This window comes from Lactuca saligna, chromosome 4 (genome assembly GCF_052625555.1).
Source record: "Lactuca saligna cultivar CGN05327 chromosome 4, ASM5262555v1, whole genome shotgun sequence".
In the NCBI taxonomy this organism is placed as follows: Eukaryota; Viridiplantae; Streptophyta; class Magnoliopsida; order Asterales; family Asteraceae; genus Lactuca; species Lactuca saligna.
Window position 1 is genome coordinate 27,187,026 of NC_136420.1, and position 15,243 is coordinate 27,202,268.

At 31.7% G+C, this 15,243-nt stretch overlaps 1 protein-coding gene across 1 annotated transcript; it reads right to left on the reverse strand.

Moving 5' to 3' along the window:
• Nucleotides 1-1,396: 1,396 nt before the first annotated feature.
• Nucleotides 1,397-5,259, reverse strand: LOC145041427 (RNA demethylase ALKBH10B-like). The gene is made up of 8 exons (XM_078989497.1): nucleotides 4,139-5,259; nucleotides 3,244-3,366; nucleotides 3,032-3,156; nucleotides 2,841-2,958; nucleotides 2,629-2,736; nucleotides 2,438-2,550; nucleotides 2,180-2,334; nucleotides 1,397-2,079 (listed from the first exon to the last, which is right to left on the reverse strand). The coding sequence occupies exons 1-8, from the start codon at nucleotides 4,725-4,727 to the stop codon at nucleotides 1,668-1,670; spliced, it is 1,743 nt and encodes a 580-aa protein (XP_078845623.1). The 5' UTR covers nucleotides 4,728-5,259; the 3' UTR covers nucleotides 1,397-1,667.
• Between the last annotated feature and the right edge of the window lie 9,984 nt (nucleotides 5,260-15,243).

The window sequence follows — 15,243 nt, forward strand, 5'->3', positions numbered from 1 at the left end:
GAACCTATCAGAAAGAATCGTTAAAATGAAGTTGGGAAAGAAATTGACAAGTAAAGGTAGTAGTGCATCAAATGCTATGGATATTGATTAGTGTGGATGTAGTGTATAGGGGAGGGGTATTTATGTAATTTGATCCATTATGTAATCCGGTGACATGTTATTTGGGAAGTGATTAGTTATGGAATATGTTGTAACGTTGTTATGAAGAAGGGTATTTATGTACTTTTTGTTGATTATTAGAATTGTTTGTTTATTTGTCATTTTCTATTAAAACATGTGCTCCCAAATCTATGTACCGAACAATGTTCCTTATTAGTTTCCTAGTGTTATCTGCCTCACAATTGGGGGCATCCAACTCCTGACGGACACTTTCCTTGAGTCGTTGATCACCATTGACTTCGTCCCTTATAAGGGACACTTCAAGTTAGAGTTGTAGCAGCGTGATATGGACGTCCTCATGATCGGCTGAAGCACTTTCATTGGCTTGTATGTGGTGTCGGTCTTCGAACGACCAACCATGGCGGGGAGATGTAACTGACTACATTTTGTCTAACTTTGGATACACACTGTTTTGCAAGATTAGGTTATCAAAGTTGAAGATGGTGCTCCTTTTAGGACACAAAACATTAGTTTATATAACCATGTGGGGCATGAACAATCAGAGTCTTGCTTCCAAAGGGACGTCTGTAAACAACGTCGTCTTACTTTCCTAACCAATGTTAGTTTCATTATCAAAACGACACCATATAGGTCCAGATAGACGCTTACTTGTCTTAAGTTGCAAATGTGACACTGGTTACCGGTTAAATCAAGTTAAGTTGACTAAATAGAGAGGTCACATTTTGTTCTCTCAGAGGACACGAAAAAAAACTCTAGGGATTAAATGCGCAAAATAAAAAAAGATAGTAGGCCGGTTGCGTCATTTCCCATATTGATTTGATGGAGAGAGAACAAAACAATACAGGTTAACTCATGAAAAGGGGATTTTGCAATGTAGTCCTAACCCATACGAGATTCGAAAGACGAAATGGAAAGGTCAACAAAGCTGTCATCATGTACTAACACCAATCCTAAAGAAGTCTAAGGAATGAAATGCAAATTACCCAACAACTATATTGTTCACCATCCCTCACACGACACATAATTATTGGAATTTTCCTCCGGCATGCCGTTTCAATAATATGTTTATGTTTTCCAATTTATGTAATATTATGAACCGATTTCTAGGTCTTTTATATTAATGAAATATTGAAGTTTAAGATGAGTTTTTCATTTATCCGAACCAGAAAAAAGAAAAACAAAACTCCAAAAAAAACTCGATCCCGAACAAAAAAATAACAAATTTGCCAAAGATCAGACCGACCCGAGACAAGTTTCTATAACAATTAACAGAATGTAGATTAAGAATATGTTAAAATTGATTATAAAGAACAAAAGGGAGGAAGAGTTGATATACTAATTAATAACTAAGACAACAAAAACGAGATTTCCATAATAGAATATATAATAGAACCCAACTTTTTTCAAGTTCCCCCCTTTTCTTTTTCCTTCTTTAATTTTCATAATAAAGTCACGTTTCAACTCTCTTGTTCCGCCGCCTTTTGCAATCTGCATCAAACCTCACTGCAGTCTTTGTGCTCCCTTCTCAAAACTTTCCCCACCGCCTTTCAATCGCCGCCGCCGTTCTGTTTCTTCTGGTGGTCGTCACCACCATTCTCATCTTCATGCTTTTTCCCTTCTTTTTCTTCAAACTGCTGTTCCTCTGTAGAGTTCCCAGATCCCGGAGGAAGAAAAACTCCAGTGCCAGGTGGCGCATGCTGCCTCAGAGTCACAGGAGCCCCCGTCCACCCTCCAGAAGCCGCCGCCGGAAAAGCCATCGCCGGAGCAAAAACATTTCCAGGTGGTGGTGCTGCTGTTGGGGTAGCGACATAGTGCTTCGGACCCACACCCACACCCACACGTGGTCCATGCGTGACTCTCTTTGACTTGGTCAACGTAACAAGCACGCGTTGTTTCCAGATGGAAGGAATCGCATGCTTAGCAATGTCCGAGGATCTTCCTTCCATAACTAGCATCGATCTACAGATAAAATTCAAATTTTTTTTTTTTCTTTTTAATAAATAATAATAATACTAAACTAATTATAATTAACATTAACAATAAGAGAATAAAAAGGTACCCAGGCGAAAGAGAAAGATTCAAACAGCCTCTGTAATCTCCAGGGTGGTCAACGCTAATCACTTTACCAAAAGTCAACTCACATTCCGTCAACAACAAAACACACACAGGCCTTCCAACCCAATGTGGCCATATATGAGGTTGTGAATGATCACCCTACACCATAATTAATAATTAATATCAATAAACAATACAATTCTTACTTTTTTTTTTTTTTACTTTTTTACTTTTTACTTTTTACTTTTTACATTTTACTAACCTCGTTGTAAATATCAATAACGCATGAGTCTGGCTTCACTGTGAGAATTTGCATGGTGATTAGGCGATCGATAACGTCTTGAAATAAATTCGGTATTGGTTCTATTTTTCGATCTGAAAAAATACTTTATTTATTTTAAACAGATGTAATAACTAATAACTAATAATTTATATTTTTTAATTTGTACATGCCTTTGGAGGATCCATTGATGAGGTCATCAGCAATGGGGAGGCCTAACTGAATCATCTCTCTTCCATGGCCTTTCATGGGTCTTTTTGAGACAACATATGTATGTCCTCCTGTTACAAATTAAAAAAAAAAAAAATTTATTTACTGCTGTTAATGTAATAATGTAAATGTAATTATTCATATATTAAAAAAAAAAAAAAAGTGGGTGACCTGCCTTGAAATTGTCCTTGTCTTCCTGCAGTTCTCAAATTATTTACCAAATTAAGCATGTTTTCAATTTCAGTGTCATCGAATAACTTGTCATACATTCTCATTCCATCAACAACATTAACCTAAAAAGAATTTTCTTAAATAAAATTGGATTAATTCATGGATTAAGTAGATAATAGGGTGCAAAAATGTTACTGTTTTTCCATCTAGAGTTTCATTGCCAACAAATGTTTTAGCTGTGGGTAAAATATTTGGCTTTTCATTTGAGATTCGTGTAGAAGATGATGATTCATGCTCCAGATGTGCATTAGAATATCCTTCTGAAAAAAAAAACAAAAAAACAAAAAAAGACAAATGAGAGAATTTACTCTTTGTATTGCCCTTTATGTGTAGAAACTAGAAAGTACCTTTTGAATTTTGATTGCTCTTATCATCCACCTCCTTTGACTCACATTCTGAATTGTTTGACAAAATTGTTTGCAAGTTTAGATTGTTTTCATATTTGTCCATATCAGGTTTTGTGTTTGAACCTGTTCAATATCAAATGAAAACTAGTGATTATATAGTTACAATACAGTGGATTTTTTACTTGAAATTAAATATTCAATGAGTTTCAACCATTGAAATGTATGCTGTATTAGATTAGAGTTTCACTGTTATAAATGATTCGTCCAAGAAAAAATTTACAGTTGACTTAACTTGATTCCAATAGAAGGTTATGACTAATAACCAAATGCTAAATTTTACCCTTTGATAAGACAAGATTGAGATACAATCAATATCAATCTCATCAATATGCAGATGATCAAATAAGAAATTTGCATTTGAATCTTCCAGGAAAGGGAACTTTGCATTTTCTTGCCTTTTTAGGTATAGAAGGGGTGATTAAGATTTTTTTTTTTTTTTGTATAAACTGTCAAGAATCATGAGTCAACAATAAAAGTAAGATTCAAGAGTGTTTTATAGTGTGAGAAGCAATTCAAGAATCTATAAAATCGATATGCTAAAGAAGATCTTTCACTATGTAAGAAACCATTAACTTAATATGATAAGGAATTTGAAAAGGCTTCAAGTAAACACTAGTGTATAATGCGTGTGAGATAAAAGAACTGATTAGCATGATTGTTGTAAGAATGGAGATAAAAGAAAGAGAAATTTGAGAACTTTTGTGTGTGCTTCTGATAAATAAGGGAAAATCACCATCTGACCATCATATCAATAATACAAACATCAAAACTTGTTATATCCATGATATGTTTGGTAAACTGTTAGTATAAGAAATAAACTTTACTCATGCCTTACCATCGTTATACTGTGTAAGTGTGACATCCTTTTCATGAGATACAGAAACTTCATTAGTCACCAAATTGGCAGAGCCATTTGCATTACCACGAGGACTTTTGAAATCTGCAGTAGAAGTATGGCCTTCTTTCACAGGAATTTCTATCCTATGGCCCTGTCTGAATCCAACACCATTAGATCTATTAATCTTCACTGGATCATAAAAACCACCACGATGCTGTTGCTGTTGTTGTTGTTGTTGTTGTCGTCGCCAGGTGGCCTGTTGCAAGGAATAAATGACCTCCGCCACAGAAAAGTATTGCTGCATATGAAGCACAGGGTTCCAATTACACCTTCTCTGTTGTATAGATCCTATAACCCCATCATACTCACCTGGTTCACTAACGCTCTTCAAATGATGACATAACGAATCAATTATGGCATTTGCAGCTGCAAATTCCCCTCTCAACCACGATATGAACTCGTCTCTTTCATCCGGATACCACCCAACCGTACCGCCGGTCATCTCTCCACCGGCGGTCCCAACCCCACCGCCATTAGGAAACTGCATTTTATCCGAAATTACCATGTGCCCCGATGGCATTGCCATAAATATTAATACTGATATAGACTTATACGAACTATCACAAAATCGATTCTAATGGAACAACAGAGATTCGTAGCTCATGTCCGGATCTAACACGGGATTACCGAATTAAATTAGCTAAAAAGCCACAGAGGAGGATTCGTGCGATGATCAATTAATACGGCAACAACAAAATTGGCGATTAGATTAGCTGAATTACGAATGAAAACTACGTGAAACTCAAGAAATGGTACAGAATTATGCAATGCGAACAAGAAAATAAAAATATAAGATCTTTGTAATGGAGTTTGGTGTTGAATTTTGTTTTTCAGATCTGAGGAAAAATCAAATACGTGTAATAATGTTTCTAACAGCGAGGGAAATTGAGGGAATTAGGGTTCGTAGGAAGGTGATGTAGAAGAAAATGCATATGGCTTATTGACCACGCGGATTTGTGACCCTCTTTCACTCCTTTCCTCCATATACACGCACCGGATGGTGAGTGTGTGTTTTGTTTCGGCTGTGGACGGAGAGAGAATGTGTTTGGTAGAAAAAGGAATGTCATAATACACCACGCCAAAATAAATACTTAGTTATTATGTATTGAAAGATACAATGTAATTATTTTTTTTTGTCAAATTACAATATTTTAAAAGAGTTATTTTAATGATTTTTGTTGATGTAGAATTACTATGATGTAATCATGTAATAAGAATGATTAGGATACATAATGAAAATGACTTTATAATACTAGACACCCTTCACCGATAAGCAAGTAGGAATAGAATGGAATTTTATTGCTTCTAAAGAGAGTTTCGTAAGAGAGCTTCTGTTGATGGCCTTATTGAAAGGTTAAATTAGCATCATAGTGTAAGATCATATTATGAAATCAAATCTATTTAAATGGAAATTTAGAAGTTGAACAATCAAGAGTACATAACAAGTGGAAACAACTTTATATTGAAATTGTAAATGTAAATCTGGTCAATAGTTTGTTAATTCCTTTGGTTCCAATCTAGTGACTTTTGAAACTGTGGATTTGATGCTTTTGGCCTACTTTCATTCTTAATTTGGACCATGGAGATAACCTATTTGTTTTGGTATGTTAAGTTTGCAAAAATGACCGTTTTCCCTTAATTTCATATTTGAGTTTGTTATTACTCGAATATGATTACCGAAATAATTATATGAATTAGCAAAATGGTGTGGCACTAGCAATGATATTAGTGGATAAATACAACGACATCTAGTGACTCGTCCAGTCTCTGCTTCCTCCGATAGACATCTCATCCAACATCATTATCCCGAATTGGAGCGTGATTACAATTATCGATACAATGAAGTAGCAGTGAATTTGTGGGAGAAGTTAGCATACGAGGAGGTCTTGGACGGGAATACGGTGGTGGTGTTCGTGAAAGGAATCAGTCATAGACGAGATAAAACATCATTATCTGTTACCTCATAATTTCAATAAGCCTGACTTAGATTTCCTATATCTTTCATGCAATAATCTTTATGTGTCTCTAGATCAGTTCTTGTGTTATTGTGTTATGAGATTCAATAATAACAATAGTCAAGAGTTCTCGAAAAAACAGGTTATCTGGTAAAATGCCGTCATCTTATGGAAATATTTATTCCTTATAAAGATAAAATATAGGTATGAGAGATCAAACCCTTGGTTTGGAGATTGAACTATTGGACCGACAAATAAAGAAGAGAGTACGTATAATATCATAATAGTACTTTTTTAATAAAGTTTGGAATAAGGGTAAGTTGGTTAATTAAACTCTAAAGAGTTGAATGGACTATGATGACAACATCACTACCACATCAATATTTTTACTTTTTATTTAACTTTACTCTTGAATATTCGCACTTCATTAAACAATTTTTTAGTTTTTATTTAACTTTACTCTTTAACCTTCACACTTCATTAAAATTTAAACCCTATAAAATCTAATGGATTTTTAAATCATCATCATTATATTTTTAAATATGCTTGTAAATTTAAAAATAAATGATGGAATAGTTAAAATAGTGTAATACTTAAAATTACATTAATTAAAATTTACAAAAACCTAAAAATATTTCATTTGAGAACATTTTTTTACATGACACTCAAAATTCATGTTGTGTAGTATTTTGATTAATGTAATATTTTAAATTCGTATTAGATTTGTAATGAATGTATTTCTTTCTCGATGGTTACTTATTTTTAACTATTTCATTTGATTTATTTATTTTAAAAAAAATACGACACCTAAAAATATGATACATTAAATAATATAATACTAAAAATATGGTTAATTTTATTTGTGGTTTAGTTAAAAAAATATATAAAAATATCAAGAAAATATGATTATATATATATATATATATATATATATATATATATATATATATATATATATATATATATATATATATATAGAGAGAGAGAGAGAGAGAGAGAGTCAAGATCAAATAAGAAGGAAATTGTTGGTAGGACGGTAAGAAGTTTTTTTTCTACATATTTTTTTCGCGAACAAACAAAATGAATCATTAGATGATTTATTTGTAGGATGATTCACAAGAAAAAATTTTCAAAAAAAACATCTCGATGATTCATTTATATAATGATTTTGTTGTTATTCACTAAAATTGTCATAAAAGTGGATTTTTTCTTAATTTACTTAAAAAAATCATATAGATGTTTTTTTTGAGAATTTTTTCTAGTGAATCATCTTACAAATGAATCATCTAGTGATTCATTTTTTTTGTTCGTAAAAAAATATGTAGAAAAAAACATTCTTACCTTCCTACAAATTTTTTTTTTTACCGGATCTATATCGTGTGTGTGTGTGTGTATATATATATATATATATATATATATATATATATATATATATATATGGTTTGAAATTTAATTGAAAAAGAAAAGATTAAATTTAACATGGACATTTTTTGTCGCATATAAGTCGAATGTCCTTTCAAATTCAACTTCATAAAGGTTTTTTAATATGAAAAGAGACTAAATAGACATATAGAAAATTCTAGTTGAGTCTTTCCAGATAAATAATCATGTATATCAATAATGAAATAAGGTACGATTGATTTACAAACAATGTCGAAGACGAATAAAAAGAAAACTATTACACATAAATCAAAATATATTCGAGTGTAATGCATAGACAATACGACTCACCAATTTCTTTTACGTGTTTATCTTGCTCAAACTCAATATCAAATTATTGAAATCCATATTAACAGTTCAAGTGCACGAATATTATGACTCATCTCTCGTCAATTTAGCATTACTAACACGTATTTATGATTTAAGTTTTTAAGTACGGAAAAAACTAAAATGAAAGCACAAGTCACATACAAGTCCAAATAACTCAAAACCAAATGTTAGTGCCACATAAAAAAATTATTGCTAAAACTGTATTATTTAGCTTTATGCATTTCGTAAAATTGATTATGATTATGTCAGTATTTTGCCATCAACTGAAAATATTGATGACACAACTCACTTGAGATCGGAGCACGATGAAGGATTATAGATATTATGAAGTAACAAAAAGTTTGAATGTATTTGTAACTTTCTGAAAATTTCAATTTCAAGATTTTAAGATATTAAAAGTAAAAATAAATAATAATGACTAGAATGTTTATGTATTGTACTATTTATAACATGTGTCACATACTTGGGTAGAAATGAGTAATGTGATAAGTTATTATATATGTTAGGATGAGAAAGATGCAAGAATTTGTGGATGAAGAACAAGGGCGAATGAATCTTCAATGTACAATGTCATAGTGTTTTGAAAGGGGACAAAATATAATTCACAAACGTATAAGTCTTTATAATGATCTATACGATTAGAAAAAAAGTGGATGATAATGGAATAAGAATGCAAGCGAACATATAAAAATATGATAAAAACGCAAACTATGTTTTTACTAAGAGAAATTTGGGGACAAAATAGAAAATAACATAAAGATTCTTAAAAACAAGATGTGATACTTGGATACTAGTATTGGAACCTTAAACTAAGATAGAGTAAGTGAAAAATATAAGATTTCATGAACCAAAGGTTTGATTAAAAGCATGTAAGAAGTAAGTGAAATTTGTTATAAACTAAATGGAATACTAATCATGATAAGGTTTAATTATCATTAACATTAATGTGGAATGGATTGCTTTGCATGTTAAATTTTGGTTAGAAAAATGATAATTTCAGTATTCTTGACATGCTATTGTTATCTGAAAATTATAAATGAAACTTTGATTATTAATATATTGTTGATTTGAGCCAATAAACCTAAAAAATGTAACTTTAAATGGATTGTTTTGCATATTAAAATCAGGGGCACCTCTAATATAGTGCCCGTAGTGGCACCGACAACTTCTAACTTTTTCGGACATAGTGCAAAAAAAATTTATATTTTTTTCTACTATCATAATGCTACTAAAATTTCCCGTGACACCCCTACTATGAAACCCTGCATCCATCACTTATTAAAATTTTCAAAGTTCTAGTTGATGTCCATATTTTGGATTTGGCTTCACACTTAATCTACATAATTTTAAATGTTGGTTGGAATGAAAAAATCACTATTTTTGTGTTAAATCATCACCAATTTTGTGTTTATGGTTGGAGAAGCTCATATCAAGGTATTCTTTACAAAAAAAATGTCATGTCACTTTTTTATCCAATCAATTTATTCAGAAAATTTGCTATATGGTTTTAAACAATAAAACATAATATAAGGGTTTTATGAAAAAAAAAAATTAATACAAGGCTTTTAGCGTTTTAGTGTACACTAGGTTGGATTTTTTAGGTTTTTTTCTTTAATTTTATTTTATCTCACCTTTTTACAAAATATATCTTTTATTATCTTAAATTTTGATAACGATATTAGAGATAATTATATGAATATTTACACTTTAAAAGTCTTTATTATTATCCCAAAAATATGCTAAGTCATCCTATTTATTTGGAATGCAAACCTCACCTTAATTAATAGTTGTAAAAGTTTGAGGTGCTATTGCAACAGACCAAGTTCTTAAGTGCGTATTTTAGCGAATCAACCAAAGATGAAGGATCTTTTTTTTTTTGGATATTCATTATTCAACCCCAAATGTCAGATGGACGAATTGAACATGAACATAATGATTTTCACAGGGATCGAAACGATATCGTTTTCTTCTTGTGAATCTTTGTGCGAGTGATGCACTTTATTTTCTGCATTGCTACGATGAAACAAGTACGAAGAACTGCATGAATCAATTCCGAAGTATCGAAATCAAGAATTAGTGAACTACTAGGGTTCTTGTGAGTTCATTTAGACAACTAAACTTTTTTTGGTAAGACCCATTTTTTTCTTCACTCTTAAATTATTTCCTTTGAATTGATGATTCCATGACTTATAATTGCAATTTTAGCATATGCATTGTGAAATTTACAAGAAAGTTTTAAACGTCTTCTATGCACAACTTAACAGTTTTCTTTCTTTTAGTTTCTACCAAATTCAAAATTGTATTGACACGTATCACGTGGGGGCTTGTATTTCTTCATTACAGGTTCTTGTACCCTTGATGATGAAAATGAAAGAATGATGGGGGGGATAAAATATGAGTCCAATGAGTGCTAAAGAGCATCGTGATGAAGTTTGTTTGGATATTTGGAGATTATTATTTGAAAATGGGATTCCATTGAGTTGTGCAACAAGTTCTTCATTCATTACTATGTTGGATTCAATTGGAAACTATGGAGAAGAATTGGAATCTCCAACAATGGATGAGATGGAGACTTGGATCCTAAAAGAAGAAGTAAATTAAAGACAATATCTAAGACCATAGATGAGAGATAAAAAGCAACATTGAAACATTCTTGTAAACAATCAAAATGGTACGATTTTCTTGAAAAGTGTTGATGCATCAGATTATATAAAAAATGCAAAAAAGTTATTCAAATTGCTTGATAGTGTTGTTGAAGAAATTTGAGAAGAGATTATGATTCAAGTTGTAACTGATAAGACGGTTTGTATGGATGCATGGAAAGATTCTTTAAAGATGAGGAGACTTATTTGAAAGTTGATCTCCAATTTGATGAATTTAATTATAAACATGGATTATTTGGATGTAAATTATCTTTGACATTATACTTGATACGTTCACCTGGTAAATACTAAACTTTAATAATTTTATACGAAATATATATTATTTACCACTTTGTTTCTTTTTTGTTATTTTATATAGTTGCATGCATGGTGGGATAATATTGGAGATGAAGTGCCAGAACTCAAACTGTTTGCAACAATTTTTTTTGGGTCTTAGTGTTCTGAACGTAATTGGAATAGATTTAATCAAGTGCACACAAAGAGAAGAAACCGTTTGAGAACCAAAAAAAATCAATAGTATGATGTACATTATGTACAATAAAAAGTTGAATCACAAGTTTTTGAAGAAAAAGTCACTAAAAGAAGAGGAAGATGATCCTTTCATTTTTGAGAATGTGTCTTCTGATGATTAATGGATAGCTAATCCAAATGATGATGATGATGATGATAAGAGAGCAATTAGAGTTAGTGGGGCACTTGAAGATGAAGGTGAAAGTTTAGCATCAAAGAAGAGGAAAAGTATTCAAGTGAATTTGGTGAAGAAAGTTGAATTTAAGGAAGAGGGTAATGATGACTTGTGGATTATTTGATGAATGTGTTTATGTTTTTAAGACTTGTTAGGTATGAGTAGAAATGTTAAAGTTTTATGACTTTCTAAGTTTGATATGGAATTTTATGTTGTTTATTGCGGGTATTTATGACTTTCTAAGTTAGTCAACAGAAACTGGTAAGATTTATTGTTAGTTACATTGACCATCAATATGTTTAACAATATATATTTGATATTGACAATAGATTTGATATTGGATGTAAAACTGTAGAAATTTTTTTACATAAAGAATATAGGGAAAAGCAAATGATTTGTTCTTACTGAGAAAAGAACTGATCACAAAACATAGAACGTTCCATTAATGTAAAGTTTGGATTCTATTTTATGGAGGAAAAGTTTTACTTAGAATTTCATAACCGTAGACAACATGGACCGATTCCATCGAGTCCATTAGTGCAACATTTCGAGGATTGATACGAAACTTCTTTTGTAATAAATTGATCCGACCGGAATATTGTGTTGGGTCCTTGTTAATCTATACCTTGTTATAGATGTGATAATATGAAAAAAAAAAAAAAAAAAAAAAAAAAACCAGGTTCAAATGAAATATCTTGTATATGTTTTGGAAACCGGGTATGGAAAGAACCGGATTAAGTCGATCCGGGTTTGGATTTATACGATCCACAATTTGATATTATTGTCGTTGAAACCGGTTTAAGAAAATACGGTTAAAATATCCATTCCGAAACCGGTTTAAAAATTCGGTCCGATACCAGCCAAAATGTTATTATTAATTTTTTTCTTTTATTTTGTAGTCATTGGTGACCATTTTTAGGCTAAAATTACATTTTCCCCTGTGGTATGAATATGTGTGTGGATGTATTGCTTTTATCACACCACTCGAAACTAGCGGTGTCATTTGATGATACGACACGAAACGAAATTATGATGAAGCTGAAATTCGAATTCGTGTTCGTGCCTAGTGCAAAAAATATGAAATCGTGTTTCGTTATGTTAATGTTTGATATTCGATACGAAATTGACTTTTTTTTAACATATGTTCTTCAGGTTTTGTATGAATAAATATGAATTAAATAAACTAATGATTATTTTTATGTTGTCTTAGTCGTATTAGTCGTTTTCCAATTGAGATGTTTTTGTGTTGGTTAAATATAACACGATGTCATCATGTCATGTCGTGTTCTATTCACGTTACATACATATTAGTGTCATGTTAGATAAAAACATGAGATGGTTGATAGATTTGACACCCCTACACACAAGAGCCACTCTAAAATTGTAAAAGCACCTATTTTTGTAATCTCACCAACTCATTTTGTTAACTACTCTTCTCAAATCTCAAGACATGTTCATACTTTTGTCTCTAATTGTGAGGTATTCTCATTATATTACTACACGCATATTATGTGAGAATAAACGGTGTGGTAATGTTAATATAATTTCTATTATATTTTAGCAACCATAGACACAACAATGTAAGTGCACATTCATATTCCACATAATCCGTAATTTGGCTCAGATAAGGTTATCGAATCAAGTAAATTACCGATACCTATGACTAATTGTAATCTGAAGTTGTAAATTTTCAACGAATATGACTTTATTCACCTTAATTCTTTGTTTTTTTGTAAAGAGCTAAAAAGGTGTTGGTGGCCCTGTCCTCTGTGTTTTTCATAAATTTTCTTATTCTATTCATTTCCATCTCAACTCATGTGGTCTCTATGGTTTGGCATAATTTATACATTTGGTGCCCAACTCATTTTTTTAACTCGGAAGGTCCTTATTGTTTGGTTTTGTTATGCACTTAATCCCTAATATTTGTTTTTTTACGCGTTTGTTCCCTGTTTTACCTAAAAAACTATTATTTAAATATGAAAAAATAGTGTGGTAGGTAAGATAATGTGATGAGAGTGGGATTGAGGATATGTTTATTTAGATAAATTAAAAAATCAATGGAAAAATAGTATTTTTAAGTAAAAAAGTGACCAAGCTCGTAACAAAAACAAATAGTAAAGTTACGAATTAAAAAAAATAAATTAAAAACCAAACATATAAATTATCTTAAACCATAGGAACCATTCTTGTAATTTACTCCCTTTTGTTTATAAACTCAAGGAAAACCTCTAGGCATACCAAAGAAGAGTATGTGGGTTTCTTCAAAATGTTAAACGTAATATTAGTTTACAACCTTAAAAATAAGTAATTGTAATAAAAATCAATTTTTATTGGGTTTTATGATTGTTTATGAAATCAAAACAACCATTGTGATCAATTTTGGTAATTTTTTTTTTTTGAAACGACAGTATATTATTGAAATTAAAAATACAAAACAGCAAGGATCCGACATGCAACCATGGATTGTTAAATTAACTATGAAAAAGGGAATTAACAAACAACAAACAACAAATAGAGTAAGCAGTAAACAATCGCATACCAGACGATCAATTTTACCCCAAAATTTTTCACCAGATCAGCAGCTACAACAGCTACTTCACGATGAGTTGAGTTTTAGAGACCCAATAATAGCAATGAAATCCAATCTTTTGTGAGTGGTGAAGTCTTTTACGAGAGATACCTATGTAGAAGATGACTCCCCTCTCCTTGTGAGAATGCAACAGCACCAACATCAGGTAGTATCAATAACGAATAATTCACCTACTTGTCAAGCATGTTATCTTGCCACGTGTCAAGTACACCTTGTGTTGTGATTTCCTGAACGATAACGAGAAAAGGCCATATGTTCATCAAAACCTCTGCATGCAGCTACTTAGACATTTTTTAAGAGCATGAAACTTTGAAGCCAAACATTTACACCAAACGATATAAGACTTGTAGAAATAGGAACACCAAGGAACATATGTATCCTATATATAGATATATGGTGAAAAAAAGAGAACATACACCGAGATTATACTTAACCCCCCCCCCCCCCTCCTCTATCTAACCGGCGCGAAAGAGAGCACAAAGGAGAGCCTAATTATAGTGACAACTACAATATGTATACCCAATAAAAAAACTCACACCAAGAACACACTACTATAATTAGGCTCGACACCAATGACACCAAGTTTTACCCACACCAACCCTAAAACCCCTTCCCCACACCAACCCTAAAACCCCTTCCCCCATCAATATATTGCTTCAAATATTACATTCACCTGCTGGATTGCAACACCATTTCAACCACCTAATTTTTTTGCATTGCTTCTCGAATTAATCCAAATGTGACCCAGAACTTGAATTTCATTTGCCAGGTTACAATGCAATTTGTTTTGGTTGGAATGTATCCTTTCATTTCAGAATTTCCATACTACCCAGATAAATACCAACATAATTGCTTCTTGTATTTAGCCAAGATTATTGTTTGTGATTAGTTTCTTGCATTGAAGCATGTTTGATAATGTGAGATCCTCATTTTCACGGCCAGAAAAGACCGATTTGTTTATGCTTTGTTTTATAAAATCAGAGTAATCTTTTAAAGAAAACGGTTGCGGAATTTGTTCCCAAAACAAGATATGGTAATAACTTATCAAAACATTTCTCAAAGAGAATGTATTTTCATTTAATAATAAAACCTCGGGATGTCATGTTCCGATACAGACATATAAGCATAAACAGAACTTACATTCAATTACACTAATGATTTACATCTCCTTTAATCTCTCAGTGCAAAGCAACTTCGTATCGATACCTGTGATACAATTAAACTGAGTGGGTCAGGCTTGGGAGCCTGGTGAGCATATAGGGTTTTCAACCCACAATAATATAATTATTATATTCAATCATCAAACAATCAACCCAATTACTCATCCCCATTATCTCCATTTATTTCTTAAATACCTTCCCTAAGGAATTATCCTAAGG